The sequence below is a fragment of the Ochotona curzoniae genome, unplaced genomic scaffold (assembly GCF_017591425.1).
Source record: "Ochotona curzoniae isolate NIBS_2020 unplaced genomic scaffold, NIBS_Ocur_1.0 contig_291, whole genome shotgun sequence".
Lineage (NCBI taxonomy): Eukaryota > Metazoa > Chordata > Mammalia > Lagomorpha > Ochotonidae > Ochotona > Ochotona curzoniae.
The window spans coordinates 13349831-13372905 of NW_024465649.1; the positions used below are offsets into that span (position 1 = coordinate 13349831).

The following is a 23075-nucleotide window of genomic DNA, read 5'->3' on the forward strand; positions in this document are numbered from 1 at the left end:
CCTGATGGACACGCTGTAGGAAGGAGTGGTACCAGGTTCAGTCTGGATTGTGCAGATCGTCCCAGGGCATGGTGCTGGGTGTGTTCATGGGAGCTTGGCAGATGAGGACTTGCCGGCTGAGCACAGGTGTATGGGGCGGCGGGAAGGAGTCTGGCATCCTGTGGAATATGTGGGCAAGTCAGGGGCCAGCTAAGGCAGGCCTGCCACCTATACTCAGTACATAGGGCAGATGGGAGGCAGGCAGGGGGGCCCTGCTACTGTGAGAGGACAAGCAGGTTGCCACCCTCCTGCCCCACCCCAGGAAGCCAGCAGGAGTTGCTTGTGCCAGCGTGAACTGACCAGAATCTTTGGAGCCCATGGCCACTCCCTGAGGCCTCCCTGGGTTGGCCAGACTGTGGCCCATGGCCTCTAGTGGCAGCCAGATGCTGTCTCTCTGCAGGCTGCTGCAGATCACTCCTGAGACCAGGGCATCCTCAGTAAATGGACAGTGTCCCCTGAGGCTAAGCCCTGGCCCTGTGTCCACAGAGAGGGGATCCAGGAATAGAGCAAAGGGATCCCAAGCCTGGCCCCTCGCTCCTCTCTGTTCTCAGTGTGGACCCTTTACTCACCTCCTCTGTCACCCATCAGCAGCTCCTCCAGCTCCTCCGTGCCCAAGATCCCATTTCTAACACCTTGAACTGCCTCCTCCTGCACAACAGCCACTCCCTGGCCCCAGAACACCCTCTGAAGGTTTCATTCACCTCTATTATCTCTCACTTCTGTTCCTGGCTATTGGTATCCTCCGTGCCCACACTTCAACACCCCTCTCAGCACCCCTGCCCACCCAGGCCTCCTATCTCCTCCTTCTATCCTTCCCAGCCTGGCCCAGCCTGGCCCATGGATCCACAGCTTCAGCATTCTCTTGATTTCCTGTCCCTCCTATCTCCACAGCCCTGGCCAAAAGCCCAGCCATGGACAGACCCAGCTGTCCATCTTCTCTGTTCTGCTAAGCACGTGGAGAAAGCAAGAGGCTAAAGGTATCGGGCTGATGTGGCTTCACTTCTAGCCACCAGACCACTAATCTGCCCATGGCTGCAGGTGGGAGAGGTACTGACCTTCCTGGGCTCCCATGGGGCACCCATGGCCAACGTGGCTGCTCGCAGTGCTCCGCTGCAACTCACCCCATCAGCATCCATGCTATCCCCGAGAAGAACCATCAGCTGACCGAGCCCTTCCAAAACATCCCCCCTTCCTGTCCCAGCTCTGTTTTCTCCCAGGTCCTCCCAGCCAGACCCCTGGATCTACTTGCTCTCCAGTCACTCTCCACCCGTGTCTGCCTTTTGCAGTTGCTGCCCACAGAGTTCCCAATAAATTCTGAGTGCCCAGCTCTCCTGTCTCTTTAGCATGGCCAGCTCCCCACTTCTGCATGTGCCAGTGTGTCCTCACACATGCTCATGAAAGGCATGTATGGGTGTGCACATGTATGTACCTGTTCAGTGCCCATGCATGTTTTGACATTCTGCATGTGCTTTCTGAATGTGTGCTCATGTGCATATCATATGCTTGTGTCATGGGAGTCAGGGTGCTGGCACCTGGGTATGCATATGTATGCAAGTGCATGTTCATGGGTGTTATGCTTCAGACATGTGCAAGCCCGTTTTGCCTGTGGTTTTCCCAGCTCCTTCCTTAATTGCTCCAACTCACAGGCTTCTGGCCTGTTACACCTGCACCATCTATTCACCTGTGCTGTACAAATACCCTCAGTCCCACGTAGCTCTAGGCTGGAGATGTTTGGAGCCCCGTCTCCAGCCCAGACCTCGCTCCTGAGCCCCAGACCTGGTTAGCTCCCATCACTAGGACAAGCTGGACAGAGAATGAATGGAAAAAACTCTGGACTGGGCTCAGGGACAGGAAAGAGACATATGTCACCCCTACCACTCTACCTCTACCTACCTAGGTCAGATCTCTGTCACTTTGTCACTATCTTGGTTCGTCCTCCTCTTCTTCTTCCTCCTCCTCCTCTTCCTCCTCCTCTTCCAAGTGGCCACGGTCCTTAGAAACATCACCAACTTCAAAGTTGCCTTCAATGTCCAAGACCTGCAGCTGTGTCAGCCTCCGGAAGGCGCTTTCCACCACAGAGCCCACGGCCAGCTTGTTAAACCTGTGTGAGCCATCCACACCAGGGGTCAATGCCAGGAGCCCGCCCTGTCCTACACCTGCCCACACTCCTCCAGGTACAAGAACAGACACTGAACCTCTCTGAAAGGCTGTGGCGCAGACCAGTTAGGGGGCGCTGAGGAGCACAGAGCCCAGGTTGTCAGGGGGCTCCAGCCCCAGGAGCATTCACGCTAACAACCACCTGGGAGTGGCAGACACAGGAGAGCTGCCTCTTGGCCCACTTGGGCACTGACCCTGATGCCTGAGCTGAGAGGATCATGGAGGTACCTACAGGGGTCTGGGACCTCGTGGCCACACACCCCCTGTAAACACATATGCTGCCCTCCTTCCATCTGCTATGGGAGGGTTGGAAAAACCATTCCAGCTCCTCTGAGTGGAAGTGCCCATGACTGGGCACTGGACCCCGGCATCACTGCAAACCCCATCCTGGTCCCCAGCACCCAGACAGCACCAAACATCTCCATCCTGGGTCTCTCTTCTGCACCCTGTGCTCTCTGGGCTACGTTGGAAGGATGCTCCTGGAGTCCCTTCTGCACAGGAACATGTGGCACTTTGACAAACCTATGAACCACATCAGGCCTAGCCAGGCCTGCCCCACTCTTAGGAGCAGAGGAAATGGGAGGTTATGTGACAGACCCAAGGTCCTACAGCCAGTCAAGGGTGAGGAAGAGGGAGTGGGAAGGGGGCAGGTCATCCATGCCGACCTCTGCCTTGACTGTCCCATTGGAGCTGGGCAGGCTCCTCAAGGGACTCTCCTACCTGAGAAAGATGCCCTTGAGGTTGGGGGTGGAGTCGAAGGCATGGGCAGGCACGGAGCTGATCTTGTTGTTCTGCAGGTACAGGTACTCAAGTGACTCCGGGAGGCCCTCCGGGATCTCCGTGAGCTGATTCCCAGCGATGTCCAGCAGCTGCCAGGGTGACAAGAGAGTCAAGGGCTCCCATGTGCACGAAGCCCTGAATGACCCGTCTGAATCCCACAACAGCCCTGTGGAGAGGCTGGGCCCATAACCAAGCTTATTTTCCAGATAGGAAAACAGGCTCGGGGGCTTATACCACCTGCATGAGGCTACCGAGTAGCTAAGAGGTAGACTCCTGGTATACCTAACTCCAAACTCTTGTTCTCATGGATGCATGTCCCACCCAGACCCCTCTGCCTTCTTCCATCAACTCAGAACCAAGACAGTCGACAGTCACAGTCCCTTCTCTTCCACACACCTGTCACTTCCATGTGACTCAAGACCTCTAAAAGGCAGAAGTCGGGGTCCCTGGCCCTGGATGGAATTGGGGGAGGCACCCAGAGAGGCTGCTCTGCCGTGGACTCCAGGAATCCCAGGTAAGGGATTAGGAACAGGCAACAGGTAGACCCCAGGTTGCTCAGTCCCACTGTTGTGGCAGAAACAGCAGTCAGGGAGATGGCAGGAGGAGGAGGGGAAGGAGGGGGGTCTCCCTAAGAGTAAGTGTATTGGCTCTGGGCCACCTTCAGGCCAACCCCTCTCCCCCACCCCCGCCAAAGGTGTAGGTGCACTCCGGCCAGACTTGCGTATCCATGCAGCTGCCAGGTGCCAATCTATGATCACTAAGCTCTCCTCCTCACTCCAAGGTGTAGGGTCAGGAAATGGGGAGCTGGAATACCAGGAGCCAGAGGAGCCCTGGAGGGGGTCCTCCACACATAGGACTCCCTGCCTCCACTGGGTTCCCACCTTGCACCTCTACCCAGGCATTTTCCCTTCAGGGGGAAGATGGACACAAGCTGACTGTGACAAGCCAGGAGGCTGGATTGGGATGAGGGAGTCCCAGGGAGCAGCCTGACCCAGCCATGTTGTAGAAAACATTTCAGGGGACGGAAGGCATCTGGCACAGATGGGGTTCTGCCGCTGCCTGCAGGAAGCTCCAAGGGAAAAACAACCCCTCCTCTTCAAGTCTCCATCGTCTGGCCAATGCCCACCCCCAGGCCCTGACCAAAGTGACCTGCCCTTTGCTGAAGGAAGTGGCCCATGAGTCATGTCCTGAGTGTGTGCTCTGAAATAGTGGACCTCCACCTTAGTCCCTACAGGGCCTCAATTCTAAAACTGTCACACACGTAGGGGGTACAGTGCAGATTTAAGAATGAATGAATGAATCCCTGTAAACAGGGCAAGGAAGGTGGTCCCAGCAGCCTGACAGGTGTGAGCTGGGAGCAAAGACAGACATGCATGGAGTCAGCTGGGGCTCTAAGGGACAGTGTGTGGGCAGGAGTGTGGCATGGACAGGAGCGTGGCATGGGCAGGTGGTGTCCAAGTTACCTTTGAGTGCATGCGAAGGACGAGAGAGAAAGCTCCCAGGCCTGGGATGTGAACAGCAGGGATGGAGGTGGGCGATGGGCTAGGAGGCAGGCAGCAACACTGGCAGGGTGGGTGATGAGGGGTTGCTGTGCTGTGTCTCAGGCAGCTGCTGGGTTCCCTGTGGGCACCTGGGTGGGTATCAGCCTGGCCCTTACACAACATAGGGAATGCAGCACAGCAGGAGGAGCAGGTTGTAGACTAAAATGCCAGCTCCATGGGCAGCAAGTGACCGATGGGAGGAAGACAGACTCAGGGCTGAGGCCAGGCCTCCCAGAGAGCTAGGGAGCTGGGACAGGTTAGGTCTGTCTGACGGGGTGACATCAGCCCTCTGTCCCAGGCCCTCTGTTCACTGTCCCTTCTCACACAGACTCACTGCTTATTGCCACAAGAGGTGCCACTCCTGCATCCAGACATCCTTGCCCAACTCTGGCCATACCAACCACACACAGTGACCATCCCCTTCTCCAGCCCTCCACAGGCTGGCGAGGTTAGCCCACCCCTCTCAAGGCCCAGTCTTCAAGTCCTCCTGTAGCTGCAGACAAGGGAGACTGACTCCTCTGCCGCCCCAAGTGCCTGCAAGTTTCTTTGAACCAGGCACCCCCTCTCTGCAGCCCTCAGCTGCCCACACCTCCCCAGGGTTTCTCAGGTGTGGAACTCAGCCTTACGGGACATTCTGCCCTTCTCCTCTCCTGGACCTGGGCTGATCCAGCCACAAGAGCCACTACTCCCTCCCACTTGGCCCCTGCCAGCAGGCATGGGCTCTGGGCAGCACACTGGAAGCAGGACGGAACTGGCAAAATGGTCATGGGCAAATGAGATTAAAATCTAAGTTTATTTGTGTCTCTCCCTCAACACACATACACTTTTAAATCTGTGCATGGTCTTTTTTACAATGAACATCTTTATATGAACTTGTGGATTTATTTAATTATTTAAAAGGCAGCGACACACAGAGATGGATGGACAGAGAGAGGAAGGGAGGGTTCCGCCCCTCCTCCTTGGGCTGCCCCTGCAGGAGGGGGCAGGGGACAAGACCTTAGTCTGCCTCTTCCAGGAGAGTGGCAGGAATTTGGTCACTTGAGCCATCCTGTTGCCTGCCAGGGTCTGCAATAGCAGGAAGCTGGCCTAGTGAGCGGGAGTCAGAAATGCTACTGATCCAGGACTGGTGCCTTAACCACTGGGCCACATGCTCATCCCATCCCAACCCTTCAGAAGACCCCCTTAGACGTCCCTAGGCAGGACCCAGCCCCTCCCCATCCCCTTACCTGCAGATGGGCGAGGTCAGCCCAGGCACGTGGCCCCAGGGCCCTGCTGCGCAGCCGGTTGCCAGTGAGGTAGAGTTCGCGTAGCTGTGCCATGCCTGCCAAAGCCCCACGGGCCAGGGCGGCTAGCTCATTGCGCTTGACCTTCAGCACGTGCACATTGCGGGGCAGCCCGGCCGGCAGCGTTTGCAGGCGGTTACCAGACAGGTCCAGGGAGCGCAGCAGGCGCAACTTGCGGAAGGCGTCACGGTGCACCTGCGAGCTGGTGATGCGGTTGTAGCTGAGGTTGAGCTCCTCCAGGAAGTAGGTGGTGGCAAAGTCGTCCCGACCGATGCCCGTGATCTGATTGTGCAGGATCATGAGGGTGCGCACGCGCCGGGGCAGGCCGCTGGGCACCCGCTCCAGCGCATTGTTGTATAGGTGCACCGTGTGTAGCCGCTTGAGGCCCTGGAAGGCTAGCGGGTGGATGCCCTGCGCCCGCAGCTGGTTGCTGTGCAGCAGCAGGTACTCAAGGCTGCGGATGGGCGTCAGCACGTCGGCGTCCACACTGCGGATGACGTTCTTCTCCAGGTGCAGCAGCACCAGGCTGCGGGGCAACCCGGCCGGGACCCGGGTCAGGTTGTTGCTCGACAGGTCCAAGTACTCCAGGCTAGAGAGCTTCCTAAGGAGCAAACAAGGGAGGTGGTGAGAAGAGCTGGCCTGCGTCCAGCTTGTTCCCACTGGCCTTACTGCATGGAAACAGCAGGAAGAGACCTCTCTCTAATCACCTCCAGCCCTGGCTCTGCAGGCTGGGGTTTCTCTGTCCTCTAAGCCTTTCTTCCAAGAACATGAATGGAGGAGGTATCTAGCACAGTTTCTGAGTTGGAGAACACTGTCTGGTCTTTAGTTTGCCTTCTGTGATTATCCTGGGCCCTAAATAATGAAAATGCAGGGTAGGCATGTGGTATGGCAGTTAAAAGGCACTGAGGATACACACACCCCATGTGGGAGTGCCTGGTGCTGGTGCCAGCTCCTGGGCTTCCCAGCCAGCTTCCTGCTAACGTGCATCCACTCTGAGAGGCAGCAGCTCAGTGCTTGGGTCCCTGACACCCATGCAGGCAGCCCCAGGAGTGTTCCAGGCTTCTGGCTTCATCCTGACCTGGCCCTTGCTGTGGCAGGCATTTGGGGTAGTGCATCAGAGCATAGATCTCTTTTTCTGTGTGTCTGCTTCTCTGCCTTTTAAATACAAAGTGAAAATAGAATCTGTTTTTTAAAAATGAAAATGCAGGGCTGGGGTTGTGGCACAGTAGACTGAGCCACTGCTTGTGACGTCGGCAGCCCATTGGGCTGACAGTCCTGGATGTTCAGTTTCTGATTCTGCTAATGCGTCTGGCAAAGCAGCAGAAGACGGTCCAAGTGCTTGGACCCCTGCCACCCACGTGGGATATCTCAATGGAGCTCCAGGCTTCTGAATTCAGCCTGATGCAGCCACACCTGTTTAGGCATCCAGGGACTGAACCAGCAGATGTAAGATCTCTTTCTGTCTCTCCCTCCCTGCCCTTCTGACTTTCAAATAAATAAACTTTTAAAAAGTGTATTTGCCTTCCATGAGAATGCATGAAACACTTTCTTGATTCATCCTGCATGTCAAACATGTGGTCACTTTTCTTGGGGACATCGCCCTCCCCATGGGCCACACGGGCAAGGGAAGTATGAGAGAGAGAGAGGACATGGCTGGGGGCAGTCCCCTGGAGGGGCTTCCTGGCCCTGCAGCCACACTGAGGGTGGCTGAGACGCCCACTCACCAGAAGGTCTCGTTGTCCAGGCCCTCGTCTGTCAGATAGTTGTTCTGCAGGTAAAGCTCACGCAAGTTGCTCAGCTCACTGAAGGCGCCTGGCGGGATCTTCTCCAGTTTGTTGTTCTGCAGGCGGAAAGGCAAGGAGCCGAGAAGGAGGGGAAGGTGAAGGGTGAGGGCCTCTGTGCCCTGTGGCCTGGACCCTTCACTCTCTTGCATGTCCCTGTTCTCAAGCCCCAGTCCGGAACCTGCTCTTCCCTTCCCCTCTCCCCCGCCGCTCGCACCCCTGACCTTGAGGTGCAGCTTGTACAGGGCAGGCGGCAGGTGCTTGGGCACGTGGCGCAGGAAGTTGCTGGACAGGATGAGGATCTCCACGTTGCTGGAGCCATTGAACATGTTGTCAGGCAGCCCAGCATCGGCCAGCTTGTTGTTGTGCAGGTACACAGACCTAGGGGTCAAGCACAGGCCCTCACCTCACCTGGGCTCACCCCCACCCTTGAGCTGGCCCCCATCTGGACAGTCTCCAAATCCTTGTTCAGGCAAATCAGAAGGGGTCTGGCATGCTCTTCCTCTACACAGTTAAAATCATTCAGACCCCATCCACACAACCACAGAGAACCACAGCCAGAAGGGCAGGTGCCCTGCCACTCCTGGCTCTCAGGGGACTCTGCCCTGGTAGCTCTGGAGCCCTTGTCCATCTCAGCCCCCCAGCAGCCCCAGGCAGCCAGGCAGAGTTCTGTAGGACTTTCCCTGCAGACATGACCCATCTTGCCTGCCCTGTTGTCCTAGCACCCAGCAGAGGCCTTGGCTCAGAGGGGAGCCTCATGCATTTAGCAAACATAGTGAGTATGCCATTGTATGTCACATGTGTGTACACATGTGCAAATACAGAACATGTGCATATGCATATAAACATATAAACAGAGGTCATGTGTGCCCCACTGGGAAGCATATCTGCCTCTGGGAGGAAGGAAGACTAGCAGCAGGGGGTGTATGAGGATGCTTCACAAAGCCTGCAGAAATTCATATCGTGAAGATATTCTGCATGCACTTCCATGAATTTTCCACCAAACTATCTTTTACTGCCACAAAATACTCTGTGATTGCTCAGTCTTGCCTCGCTTGTGCCTCAGTCTTCCTATCTGTACAATGGGACTGTGCATTGTGACACTCCTCTCCCCCGACCCCTGCCAGGTCCTTAAGCAGGATTGGAGATAGCCAAGTGAGTCACAACTCAAGGGCAGGGAAGCTGTGGGCTCTGTGCAGTGCCTACCCCCGCTTCCTCCCAGAGCACATGGCTCTGGCACACCAGCTGGAGTGCCCACTGCCTCTACCACATTTCCAGAGACTGAACAAAAGGGCCACCCTTGCCAGTGTCCCCAGGGCCCACAGACCACAATCCCTGGCCTGGTCACCTGGGCCAAGTTCTCTTTGTCCTCTGGCCCCAGACTTCTGGATCTCAGGTTCCTGCAGCCCCTCAGGGTCCCTCCCCACAGCCCACCACATGGCAAGCCCTCCGGTGGCTCCCCTCCCTCCAGCCTAAGCCCAGGGGCAGCCCTCTGACCTCTGACCTCAAGTTTGGCTTCTGCCCAAAGGTGAGCCCATAGATCTTGGTGAGATAGTTAGCAGCAAAGTCCACGCTGATCAGGGCGTTTGGCAGGAATCGGGGTGCCAAGGTCAGCTGGAAAGGGAAGAGCCAGGGTAGGAAGACTATGGCCAGCTCTGAGCCCCAGTATCTGGTGCCCAGCTGTGCCACTTCCTGCCACCTAGGCCACCTTCCTAATGCAGAACCTGGCCATGGCCCCTGATGAAGCAAAAGCAGAACTCTTTGCTTCCCAGCAGCCCTTAGCTCAGCATTCAAAGCCTTCTGGACCTACTCTTGCCCAGCCAGCCCTTTGGGGCTCATCCTGGGGTGGAGGGGGTACAGGCATAGCTGCTCAGAGAAGGGCCAAGCAGATAGAGACACAGGAATGTCAGATGAGTGTGTGAGCCTGCACCTGAGGGCTGAGGTCCTGTACCCCTCTCGGGCAGGAGCAAGGGGCGCTAGGGACGCATGCAGCCCAGAGTAGGAGTTGCACTACACACAGAGCCAGGAGGGTGGGGGAGTCAGGTCTGAGGCTGTGACCCTAGAGGAGGGGCACGGGGGCAGGCCAACCTCTGAGTGTTCAGCTCAAAGAGCAGGAAGGCCTGGAGAGTGCCAGCAGCCATGGCCACAGAGCAGATGGATAGTCAAAACCTGAGAGACGAGCGGTCACCATGAGAGTTCAGAGAGAAGGGCAGGGTCAGGCCCAGGCCCAGCAACTCTTAGAAGATGGGTGTCTTTGTGCTCTCCTGCATGTTGCCCCTTTGCCCACAAGGTACCCTCTCCCACTCCCAGGGCCCCCATGGTCCCCAGGGACCCTACTGTCACGACCCTGCTCTTCCCCCCTCCACTCTCCTCCACCCCTGAGGCCTTGGTCTCTGGCTGCCTTCCTGATGCCTCCCACTCCTCCATGTCCTGGGCTCCAGGGGCGGGCTTGTGTGTACTTCTGCACCACCAGCCCCAAAGAGCCCCTCCCTCAAGGAGGAAGTGCACAAAGCCACCTGCGGCGGCCCTCACCTTGTTATTAGCCAGGTACAGATAGTTGAGGTTGGCCAGGTGCTCGAACGCCTCCTCGGGAAGCCCTTCAAAGGACAGGCATCGGTCAGAGCCCTGGATGGAGGAGATGCTACAGGGGAGCATGAGAGCCTACTGCTCGCCTTTCCTCCTCTCCTCCCCAGCTCACTCTGTCTGGGCCCATCCCCGTGACTCTCCCCAGCCAGACCAAGGGGCCTGCTGGCCCAGGCCCACTTTCTTCCTTCTTGTCCACAGGGCCCAAGTTCAGAGGACCAGAAGACCAGCTAGGGACATGGCTGAGCAATCTGGGAGGCCAGATGGATGGAGGATGTGCCTGATCCAGAGCTCTGCCCTTGCAGACTAGCCAGAGGGTCAGAGCTGCCCTTCACACCCAGCCCTAGCCCCAGGAGGCCGAGCTGGGAGTGGCTGGGTGCAGCACAGGGCAACAGCCCCAGGGGGCCTCCCCAGAACCTGACCACCCTGGCCCCATCTGACAGATGTGACATGGCTAGGAGCCCAGGAGGGCTGGTCCTTCTCCAGCTGGGGCTGGCCTATGACCCTGAGTTCCGGGCTTCAGCACCCTCAGATGTTGGAACTGGCCCAGGTAGCTAGTGAGAGGGAATAGTTACATAAACCGCAGGCAGGGTTCCCTGCCCCTGCCTGAGACAGGGGGAGAGTTTCTAGCAGCATGACAAATGGCGCTGAGCAAGTTGCTAAGGGAATGGAGCAGGTTCTAACCAGTTCTACAGACAAGAAGACTGCCCTGGACTGTGGTGATGGCTGTAAAACCTCTGCCTGGACCCCGCTCAGCTGACCATGCTTGACGTGGGCACTCCTAATGGTACAGATAGTTGAGGATGGTCAGGTGCTCAAAATAATAGTTGTGGTTATTCACCCCCAGTTGATAAAATTATGGTGGTTTTTTCCCCCATTTTTCAAAGCTTCTATTCTAATAATATATTGTTTTCATCATGAGAAAAAAGCTTCTTAAAATAAAGAAACTCTGCAACTCTGAGATTCTAAGGATCCTCTATGATTCAAACCCACATGACTGGAGTTAGTGTTGCGGTGGAACCACGTTAAGCCACTGCCTATGATGCTAGCCTCTTATACGGGTGCTGGTTCAAGTCCTGGCCACTCCTCTTCTGATCCAGCTCCCTAATAATGCACCTGGGATAGCAGCAGAAGATACACGGGCCTCTGCAAGCACATAGGAGACCCTGATGAAGCTCCTGGCTCTTGGTTCTGGCCTGGCCTGGCCCAGCCCCCACTGTTGTGGCTGTTTGGGAAATGAACCAGTGGATGGAAGCGCTCTTTCTCTCTCTCTCTGTCCCTTCTCTCTGTAAGTCTATCTTTTAAATAAATAAAATGAATCTTAAAATATAAAGAGTTCATGACCAAATCTTGGGACGCTAAGTCCCTGGCCCTCTGCCAGGTCTCAGGAGCTCATAGGTCTTCCCGCAGCCCTGCTGCCAGCCGGGGCCAGGGTCTCCCGGCAGCACCCGGGCTCTCGGTCCCTGACTGCTGTCCCCTCGGCTCCAAGGATGCCCTCACCTCGGGATGTCAGGCGGTTGTTCTGGAGGTTCAGCGTCTCCAGTCGGTGTAGCCGAGACAGCTCCTGCGGGTAGATCTTCTCCAGCTGGTTGTTCTGATGGGGCCAGAGGGCGGAGGTGGCATCAGCACAGGCCGGGGCATCTGACCCTTATCCCAGTCTTCTGAGTCAGCGTCTCTGCTGGGGACCCCCCTCCCATGCACACAGACCCTGGGGCCAGCCTTGGACATGGGTACTAAGGCATGGCTTCAGAGCTCCTGCTTTCGAGTAGCCCAGACGTGGGCCTCTCTGGTATGGACTGGGCAGCTCCACCTGGTGCACTGGTTCCCCTCCAGATGAATGTGCGCCTGTGTGGGCCCTGCATGGTGTCTGCAGCTGCTACCCCAGCCACAAACCACTCTGCCTTCCTGGCCCCATTCTCTTTAAACCCATTAAAAAGCTTCATCTATTGCCATCTCCTCCAAAAGACCTCCTAGCCACTAGTCCATCCCCCTTCTGTCTCTATTCAAGGTCTCCATTTAGGCCTTGCCAGTCTGTGAGCAGCTTGAAGGGCAAAGGCCTGTGTAAGTCCTCCCCAGCTGCCTAGCATCCCACCCAGGGTCAGAGGCACGGAGCAGCTACAAAAGGATCAGACAACAAACCTTGAACAACCCAGGATCCCTTCCTGTCACTGGCTGTCTTAGCCTTGAGCACCCAAGGCTGCCCTCTCCCCACCCTCCAGGTCCCCCCGCCCCCCTAGTGCTGTGTGACTATGGCAGTGGGGGGCAGCAATTGCTGCTAGCACAGAGCCTGGACTATGGGAATTGGGCCATCTTGGATGCATTAGCACTCCCAGATGTCCCAGGCAGAAAGGCTGTCTACTTCCTGGGGTTCCCAACTGTGGTCTTGCCCCAGTTCTCTGACCCCCCTCCTCCCCTCAAGCACTTTTTCATGGGCTGCTCTGCTCTGCACTGCCTGGCCCTGAAGTGATATCTGCAGTGGTCTGGCTGGTCCAGGCATGTGCAAGCCATCCACAGACAGCCCCATCAGCACTAAGCAAACACAACTCAGTGCTGTAGACCAGCACCATGTGGGAGTCTCAGCACCCTGTATCGGGAGACAGGGAGCCCCAGGTTTCGGAGGTTCCAGGTCTGTCACCCCCTCCCCCCACCAGGACCATTTATGCAACCACGGCCTCACCTGCAGTGACAGGTGGCTGGTGTGCTCCGGCAGGTCTCCTGGGAACTCCCGCAGGTCGATGCCCCCGCAGTCTACCACGCCCTCCTGGGAGCAGGCACACTCCCGTGGACAGTCAGCTCCGGCTGAGCCAGGTCCTGGCTCATCAGGGCTCAGGACAAGTACCGGCTCCTCCTCCACAAATTCGTTCTCTTCAGGGCCTGAGCTGTGGGTGCCACTGTGGCCGAACCCGGGGGCCCTCACAGCAAGCACGGGTCCCAGGTGCAGCTGCGGTGGCAACAGCAGCAGGAGCAACAGCGCCCTGCTCTGTGCCATGATGCCTGCAGGAGGGGATCGAGTCAGATCCACTAGGATGCTCCAGACTGGCCATCAGGGTCAGGGACACATGGCCAGCGCCTGGTGGCACAGGCAGCGCTGGGAGGCTCTGTCCCACCTCCAGCAGCCAGAGACCCGAGGGTACATTCCCTGTCTTGTCATTCTCAGACCTCGGGACAGGCCCTGCCTCTGCCTGCATGGCTTCCCGGGGCCAGTGATTCCAGAGCCTCTGCCAATTCCTCACTGCAGAACTGTGCCTGTGTGGCCACTTCCACATGGATCACCCTTCTGCTGCCAGTGACTGTTACGCCCAGAACCCACTCCAGCAGAACGACTGGGGAGAGCAGCAGTCACTGGGGTGCCTCTGGGGGCTCCCTTACTATGTGTCCCCCTCACCACCCAGGCCTGAGCAGTAGCTGGGCTACATGACAGATGTCCCCAGGCGTCTTTCTCCCATGCTGGGCTGGGAGCAGCTCTGGCCTGAGTGCAGGCCAAGCCCCGAGTCTGGCTCAGAGGATGAGTCAGGCACTTCCCTGGGCCTATTCTGGCTGTCAGCATGCTCAGCGGCCCTCAGCAGGCTCGAGATGATCGCCCAACTGCTGCCCCCTGCATAGCCACACTCCCCAGCATGCCCCCTCCTCACCCCGTGCATCAGGGAGGGTTACCTAAGCTGGTCTGGGGCCCCTGTGAACATAGATGCTGGAGAGCCACTGTCCCAGCAGTCCCATGGGCCTGGCATCTTGGCTCAGGGCTAGGCCCTTAAATTCTCTTTTTGGAGGCTCAGGCAGCATCACATGACGAACTGTGACAGACAGCAGCTCAGACGCACTGAGCTCACGGACTCTTGCTTCGCTCACATGCATAGTGTAGATCACCTGAGTAACGGGAGGAATGCTGAGCACTGCACCTGCCAAGTGGCAAGGCCCCGCAATCCCTGCTGTGGCGGCCACACCCAAGGAGCAGAACCAGGGTAAAGGGTGTGCTGGCTTCCTCTGGCATCCACCCCCACTTGAGGCAGGTGCTCCAGCTGAGTCACAGCCCATAGAGCAGGAAGGAGGATCTGATAAGACGCTGGACCTGGATGGGTAACTGGGAACTTGGCAGTGACCTGCACATCTGGGAAAGAAGCCATTTTCTGCAGCCAGAGGGCCAGGGCTACCATCTTGGTTCTGGTCCTGGCCAGCTGGGTCGCTTTACAATCTTAGCTTCTCTACATCCTTAGGGCTGCTGGAACCATCCCCATGGGGAGACTGTGAGGACTCAGTGGGAGACATGTGCTGTATACAGTAAGAGCCCAAGAAGTATGGGTTCTTCCTGCCCCTCATCTGCTCTGACCACCCCAATACCCACTCCACAGATCCCTGCTGCTCCCCCTCCCCCGTCTAGACTTCACTCAGCCTTCTGGCTCAGACCCAAGGCCACATACTGGTCATGGAGAACCCCGCTGGAGTACTGCAGCTACAGCTCTGCCTCCCTCTCCAAGGTGAGGCTCCCGCTGGGCCCAGCCTTGTGTTGGACATTAGGGACCTAGGCAGGATGGGCAAAGTTCCTGCCTTCTGCCTGGAGGGGGCAGCAGGCTCCAGGGCTGATACTCACAGCCCACCCAGGTTGGGGTGACAGTGGAAAAGGGTGTGTGAAGCCCTGGAGCGGAGGGTGTGAGCAGAGGGTGGGGGTGAGGCACAGCCAAGCTTGTTTCACCTAAAAGGCCCACACAGGCTGAGTAGCCCCTGGCTCCAGCTGCTGGCCCTGGCAGGAGGCCAACAAGCTCTACGCATGCCTTCTTGTACCCCTGCCATCCCCATGCCCTGACCAAATGCCTGACTGCAGATCGCCCACACTGTTGCCAGCTCAAGCACCCCCAGCCCCCAGAGCAGCCAGCACCAGACAGAAGTGAGTCTGTCTGACCCCCACCGCAGTCTGGGGCTTTGGGGAGGTGGGGTGGGGAAGAGAATGTGTGCAGAAGCTCTGAATGCAAGCAGGATGGGAGGCCAGGGAGTAGGTAGGGGGCCAGGGCAGGGAGCTTCCTCTCCAGCCAGGCTGCACACAGGCTCTTCTTCCTCCTTTCCCTTCAGTTTTATATCTGTAAAAAGCTGGAAGCTGTAATACCATCACTTATTCCAGGCCATTTTGAAAACATCATCACCACTACATTGCCGGTCGGGGGGCTGAGAGCCACAGGGAGCACTAGCTGAAGGCTCCAGCTGGGCTCCCTGCCCAGGGTCCACCCCAACACTGACCCTCTCTCCCCTGGACAAGCTGGGTGCTGGGGACCCAGCCAGGAGATGTGGGCATGGCTGCTATCCTCCAGGGACTCTCAGGGCACTGTCTGCTCCAGCAGCCACCTGCTGTATGTGGCTACTGAGCACCAGGAACATGGCTGGTCCAAATGAAGACACATCATGAGTGTAAAACACAGTGGCCACAGATTCCACAGATACAGCATTTAAAAAAAAAAAGGATGTAAAACAGGGACCAGCGGGGTGGAATGGAAAGCTAACTTTCCACCTGCGACATCAGAATCCCATATAGGTACCAGGTTGGTACTCCCTGTTCCTTTTGACTTTCTACAAAGTGCGTTCTAGGAGGTTTTACATCGTGCATGTGGCTTGCATCTCTGCTTTTTATTGTGTTTCCACTGGACAATACTGGTCTACAGCATTCAGTATAAACTGAGTATTATAGTTGCAGGGTCACCGGAAGCCTAATGGGTGAAACTCGGGGTCCAGAAGGGCCCACAGGAGACCCAGCTGCTCATGGGGCCGGGGAAGGCTTCCTCTGACCCATGATGCCTGACGCAGCCTGCGTGAAGGATGAGTGTCAGACAAAATGAAAAGGGCAGGATCAGCAAGAGACGAGCAAGCGCCAAAGCCTGGGAGCAGAAGAGTCCGTGTCGTGATGGCTACCAGGCTCTCTGCAGACCATCTGACACGAGATGAGCACAGTGGCCACAAGGCCAGGCTGGGGCGGAGAGACTGGTGAGGTGAAAGAGCATGAGCCATACCTCTGGAAGACCTGCTGCTGAGCAAGAGGGCAAGACAATAGGTACCGCAAGGAGTGCTGAGACTGAACGAGGCACAGGTGAGGGGCTAGGGGCCCAGTCGTCCAGTCAGGGCAGAGAGGGAGGGACTGGGCTGAGGCACCCATGGGAGCAGCTGGAGTTCAAGGAAGGTCAGGAAGAACAGCCAGGCTTCTGATGGTGGCAGTCTCAATGGCACCCCTACCTTACCCCCAGCTTGCCCAGCCATCTGCAGGACCATGCGACCCTGGGCAGCTCCAGCCCTGCCATCTGCTTTGCTGTGTGACCTTGGCCACACCACTGACCTAGTCATCCTGCATGTTCTCCTAAAATGACCAAGCAAGGCGAGTCCCCAAGCCCTGTGAGTGTGGGAGAAGCAGTAAGGGAAAGCAGACCCCAGGTCTGCAGGAACAGTGAGTGTATCTGCTGAGGAACAGGCAAACCCCTGGGAATAGCACCAATCTAGGCTGTGTCCTCTGCTACTTCAGGGGGACAGCTTTGCAGGCTGCAGGGCCTGGGCTCCAATCCTGGCTATAGTAGGGGTCTGGCAAGCAGAGCTGGGAGCCACTCACAAGGATGAGATGAAGTGATAGGCGCAGCCCAGGGTCAGCACCCAACAGGTGCAACACAGCCACACCACTCCTCCTGAGGAAGCTACGGGACCTGCTGTTCCCCCACCCAAAACCAGCCAAACCCCCAGGCCCAAAGTGGGAGATTAAGGCAGCACTAAAAGAAAAGACAAGGGAGACCCAAATGCAAGTGGCCTGTTAGCATACAGCACCACCTTCCTCCATCACTCAAATTTAGTAGAAATCTATCATCTGCTCAATGCTGGCACCCAAGCACTGCCTCCCACAAATGCTAACAGAAATTCCAGGCCTAAGCTCACTTGGCTGTTTGGAAGACTCGAACCTCAAGCACCAAGGAGTTTCCACTGCTAGCCTCTCTCCCAGAAAGTCCTCTCAAATGCCCCTGCTCTGGGGCATCTCACTATGCCCCCTGGCAGTGTTGGGGTGCTCCTTTGTGCTCCCGCAACCCACTCTCACCCCAGTCTACTCCATTCTTTAAGGCACAGTTGAACCTTTCTTGATTCCCTAGGCATGGAATGGGAGCTCAGAAATCATTTGCTGAGTTGGGGCTAGCATTTGTGGCACAGCGAGTTAATCTACCAACCGCAGCACTGGCATCCCATATGAGTACTGGTTCCTAGTCCCAGCTGCTCCTCCAATCCAGCTCCCTGCTGATGCACCTGAGAAAGCAGAAGATGGTCCAAGTCCTTGGGTGCCTGTACCCACATGGGAGACCTGGAAGAAGCTCCTGGCTCCCAGGATGTAAATATTGCAGCCTTCTGAAGGAATAAACCAGCAGTTGGAAGCTCTATCTCTCCCTCTTTGTAACACTTTCAAATAAACAAATTTTAAAAAATAACAATGCAAAAGGAGACACCTACTGAGTGAATGAGTGAACTGCCACAGGGCACAGGTAAGGAGGTTCTGCTGTATGAGCTGATGGAGTCCCTCTATTTACAGCTTCCATGCGAAGGGAAAGACCAGGACTAAAAGTCTGTGTTGGTGACTCTTGCCCAGAGCTTTGAGCTGGTCGTGGAGGCCGAACGGGCAAATGAGAGGAAAAGCACTGAGACAGAGGAGAGGAAGAAGCAAAGGCAGGCAGCCCGGCGGCAGAAGAGGGTATCAGGGGGGGCCAGGGCTGGGGGCCCAGGCTGCCGAGGGCATCAGCACCGGCCAGCGATGTTGGCACAGGAAATTGTCCCGGCTCTCTTCTGGATAGGCCTGAAGCAGCCTTACCCACTCCGCCACAAGATCTCAGTGCAAGGGACACTTCCAGACTTGCCCTCTAGACTACAGGAGACTGGACCCCGGACAGAAACCCAGAACGTAAGGGAGCAGAACTCCCAAGGGCAGCATCCGGCTCTTCGGAATGACCCGCGGGTCCCGCTCTCCTCCCGGGACCTTCTCAGGACGGGACATATTTTCCTGCACAGCCTCCCAGCGGTGCCTTCAGGAGCTGGGCAAACCACAGTTTCACCTGCGCCAACGGCCCCAGCTCCAAGCGCAGACGCTCAGCTCCAGGTTGGCGACTCCCCGAAGCACTGGCGCGCATCCCTCACACCTGCCAAGCCACGGGTAGTGTGGCCGCAGGTACCCGGCACAGCGCTCACCTCGCCCCCGCCCATTTCTGTCACCCTTGTCGGCCGGTCCTAACCCTAACCCCAGCCTCAGTCCCAGTCCCGGCCCCCGCTGGTCCCCAGCTCGCCAGCCGCCCGTGGCGCTCGAGTGCCCCCATCCCTCCCCTGCCAGGCCGCCGGTGGCTCAAGAACCTGTAATTCGGAGCCTCCGCTGAGCTCTCTGGTAGGCAGGCCCCCGACTCCGCCCAGGCCCATCAGTCAGACCGACACCCTGGTCGGGGCAGCTGAGCCCCAAGCGGGTCCGGGCGGCGGACGCGCGGGGTCCGCCTCACCTGTCCACGTGCCTTGGGGGACAGATATCGGCCCTTTTCTGGGCCTCAGCTACTCGGTCTGTAAAAAGGTAGGCGGTGGGCTCTCTGGGACCCTTCCCTGTGCAGATGACGTGGAGCGACGCGGGGGTCTTCTGGGAGCCGGCTCCAAGCCAGGGGTCCGGTGCCTCCCGGCTGCCACCTGCCCCCACACTCCTGGTCGCCCGCTGCGCGCTCCCACTCCTCCTGCTCCTCCCTCAGATTCTTTCCAGATGTGCGCAGCGGGAGGGGCCCGGGGCCGGGACCAGCCTGCGGTCCAGGACTGGGAAAGGCCCTTCCCCAAGGGGCCACACGGCCGAGAGGGGCGCCGGTCCACGCTCTCTCTGCAGGGACCCCCGCTTGCAACCCCGGAGATGAGCAAGAAGCGGCGGTTCCGCCCTGGACGGCTGCACACAACCGGAGCGCTCAGTCGCTCAGCTCCGGCGCCGCCCCGGCTCCCCTGCCCGCCCGGCGGCCTCTCGCCCGGTACCTGCTGCGCCCCGGCGCCGGACCGCGCCCCGCCGGTCCCGCTCGCTCGCCCGAGTCTCGGCTGCGCGCGGAGGGCGCGGGCTCCTTCCATTCGAGTCCAGCCGCGCGCTCCGCGCCGCGAGTTTTGTTGTGGGTTTCCTGCTCCCCGCCCCTGCCCGCCCTCCCCGGCGTGCGGCAGCTGGACGCCGGCCTCCTCCGGACACAGGGTCCCCCAGGCCTGCCCCCTCCCGGCGCCGGCCTTGGCCGCGCCTCCTTTCCCGGGACCCTTCTCCGCCCCGACGGGGGCCGCCGCACCGCGCCCCTCACCCCCACCCGGAGCCCAGGAGGCGGGGTGTCTCGGCCGCAGCGCCTCCCCGTTCCCAGCTTTCCGCAGGGAACTGGACCCGCTCGGGGGCCCCAGCACCTGAAGTCAGGGTTCTACCACCCCGTGCATCCGAGCACTGCTTTTTCCTCGCGACGCGGAGCGGCGAGGGAGGCGCTGGGTGCAAATCCCATCAGGCAAGACCTTTCCCGTGCACTTTCCCACCCAGGGGTCCCGGCTGTGGCTACCGGCTGCCAGTCAAGATCCAGCCGGGCCCCTTCCCGGAAAGTTGCCGGCTTTCCACCACCACCACTCCGCCCACCCCCGCCTCCACTGCCGTTGGCCCTGGCCCCACAGCTTGATGAACCTTGAAGAGTGACAGAGTGGGCCCCCGAGTGGGTGCGTGTGGTTCCCTGAGGCGGGCAGTCTCGCGGCGGGCAAACAAGGCGCCCTCTCGATCCATGTGGCTCCCAGGAGCTAGAAACACGGCCAAGGAGAGGAGCACTAACGACTAGCAGCTGAAGCAACACGGGTTGGCGCCAGGGGCTCCGTGGTAGAAGCAGTGGGCTGGGCTTGGGGGTGGGGGACTCGGTCTCTGGGCGGGGTCACCAGTCTCTCCATAGTGCTCAGGCCGGGGCGCCCACAGCTGCCACTCCTGGCAGCGGTCCTGCTAGAGAGTGAAAAGTATAAACACATCACACGTGGGCCCCAAGTTGGCTCTGCCTGTCCTGCCGGGGTGGGGATGAGGGACCCTGCAGTGAATGGCTCAGACCTTTTGCCATCCCATGAATTCGTTTTTGTCACAGTCCTGCAGGGGCCTCAGAAGGCTAAGGGGCTGATGGAGCCCCGTGACCATTAGCCAGCAGGGCTGAGGACCCAGGTTCTTGGCCTTGCTGTCAGTTGCAGACCCTGTGTTTGAACCCATGACTGTGTGCTGCCATTATACCAGTACTTCAAGAACTTTAGCCAGAAGGGAAATGGGAAATACTTGGCCTTCTTTAGCCTACATTCCAGCCCTCTTCTCTGACTTCTCTGAGAATTAGTGTGATTCACAGGATGGGACGGGGGCCAACGCCAGAGATGCATCTTGTGTCTTCTCCGGAAGTTAGAGTCTGGATTCAAGTGGAGCCAAAAGAAAAGGGCTCTCTTGTAGGCCAGTGTCTACTCCCGCGTGCCCAGGCCACAGTGTTTCAGGGACCAGTCCCCTAGCATGCCGCACACCAGCAAGAAGTAGTACCTTCCACAGAGGGCCAAGCCAGGACCGACGTGTGTCTTGTGGCTGCTGGGTGCTGTGACCATGAGTGTCATCATTTGTCTGGAATTAATACTACGTGTGTCCCTGGTGCAAGCTACAGCTGAGGCTTGTGCCCCCGAAGCCAATTGTCTTTCATGAAGGCTCTGGAGATGGAGTTGAAACCCAGGTTCCCTGGTCTGCCTCTGCTTTGACTCCTTCATGCATAGTGCATGAGGTCAAGTACAAGCTTTGAATTTGCATTCAAATCCCAACTGGGCTCAAATGGAAACAAAGCTAACTCGTCTCAGAATGTGTGTATATAAACATTTATTTGAAAGGCAGTGTGACAGAGAAGGGACACACACACACACACAGATTGTCCATCAGATGGTTCATTCCCCAAATGGCTGTAATGACCAGGGTTGGGCCAGGGTCTCATGTGGCTTCGGGTACCCAGCACTTGAGCCATCTTCTGCCGGTTTCCCAGGCACACTAGCAGGGAGTTGGCTCAGCTGTGGAGCAGCCAGGACTTGAACAGGATGCTGACGTTGCAAGCCACAGCTCAGGTCCTTACTGTGCCACAGCACAGGTCCCACAGAATGTTTAAACAGAAAACTGAAATCCAGACATCTGTACAGCACTTGGGACAGCAGCTGCTGCTGGTACAAACCACCCTCCAGGAGACATTCAGGGAACATTGCTGAAACAGAAATGGCAAATGGCAAGAATTTAGCAGAGATCGTCATTTTACTGCCCAGGACTAATGCCTGCTGATTAAAAACAAGAAAAGGCTTTGGTGTTGTGGCACAGCAGGAAAGCCACCACCTGAAATGCTGGCATCCTGCACAGGTGCCAGTTTACAGCTCAGTTGTTCTTCCCATCCAGCTAACATACCTAGGAAAGCAGTGAAGAGGACCCAAGTGCTGGGGCCCCTGCACACACATGGAGACTGGAAGTAGATCTTGGAGCCTGGCTTTGGCCCAGCCCAGCCCTGGCATTGTGGCCATTTGGGGAGAAAACCAAGGGGTGGAAGATTTTCTCTCTCTCTTCCTCTTCTGCTCTGTAACTCTTACAAATAAATTTTTAAAATATATTTTTAAAAAATAAGAAGAAATAAAGGCACCCAAAAGATGTGGAAGATCAACACGTGCAGGACTAGACAGAGCCAGGCTTGAAAAAGCAGGATGCTCTCAAGGGGGTTCAATGATGACCAAGGGCAGAAACAGAACAATGAGCCTCTAGCCAGCAACCTGGCTTCCCAGACATTTAGGAATGGAATCCCACGATGTTGGGGGGTTTCTTCCATCCTTTCTTTAAGAAAAGTGTCTTTTTAAAAAAGGATTTATTTATTTTTACTGGAAAGACAGATTTACACACAGAGAGAAGCAGGACAGGGAGAGACGTCTTGTATCCACTGGTTCGTTCCTCAAACAGCCACAGTAGCCAGTGCTGGACCTGTTAGAAGTGAGGAGCCAGTTCTTCTAGGACTCCTCCCATGGGTGCAAGGTCGCAAGGCTTTGAGCCATTCTCTGCTGCTTTCCCAGGCCACAAGCAAGAAAGTGGACGGGAAGAAGAGCAGCCAGAGCACAAACCAGCACCCACTGCAGGCCCTGACCCCCAGGATGCAGTGTAAGGTGTATGGATTCCATCTGAAGGGTCTTGGTCAAAGACAAGGCTGATGAAGGAACAAGCAGCATTGAACAAAACCACCAGCCAAGTCAGGTGTACCAACAGTCGCTTTGAACTCCACAGCATCCCATATAAACTCAATGGTGAGTTTCCCAGGGCAAGCAGGTCAAGTTCATGGCCCTAAAATCAATCACTGGCATAGGCAAGATGGACCCCTCCCACCAGAGAGGTTCTTACCTTAATCCCTAGAACCTGTGTACCTGTTACATGACAAAAGACACTTCGCAGATGTGGTTAAAGTTACGGATTTAAAATAGGGAGTCTACTCTGGGCTATCCAGTGGACAAATCTAGTTACATGAGCCCTTAGAAACAGAATTTTGGGTGCCAGTGTACTGCATAAAACCTCTACCTGTGATTCCAGCATCCCGTATGGGCTTCAGTTCAAGTTCCAGCTGCTCTACCTCTGACTCAGTTGCCTGGGAAAAACAATGGCCTAAGTGCTTGGGTTCCTGCACCCACATGGAATACCTAGGAGACGCTCCAGCCTTCGGCCTGGCTTAGCCCTGGCCACTGTGGTCATTTGGGGCATGAACCAGTGAATGAAGGATCTCTGTAGCTCTGCGTTTCAAATCAATAAATACATTTTTTAAAATAGAGAACTTTCTGTGGTTGGAGGCAGGAAATCTGAGGTGAAAGGAAAGTCAGAGATCTAAGGATTCCACAGCTGTAAAGGTCTTGGGGGCTGTTGCTTTTTCTTC

General features: G+C 57.1%; 1 protein-coding gene across 1 annotated transcript; it reads right to left on the reverse strand.

The window, feature by feature from the left end:
• Positions 1–1949: 1949 nt before the first annotated feature.
• On the reverse strand, positions 1950–13239 carry PODN (podocan). The gene is made up of 9 exons (XM_040978668.1): positions 12842–13239; positions 11665–11758; positions 10114–10178; positions 9086–9195; positions 7806–7962; positions 7525–7640; positions 5744–6401; positions 2917–3065; positions 1950–2140 (listed from the first exon to the last, which is right to left on the reverse strand). Exons 1-9 carry the CDS (start codon positions 13151–13153, stop codon positions 1960–1962), a joined length of 1842 nt encoding a protein of 613 aa, XP_040834602.1. The 5' UTR covers positions 13154–13239; the 3' UTR covers positions 1950–1959.
• Between the last annotated feature and the right edge of the window lie 9836 nt (positions 13240–23075).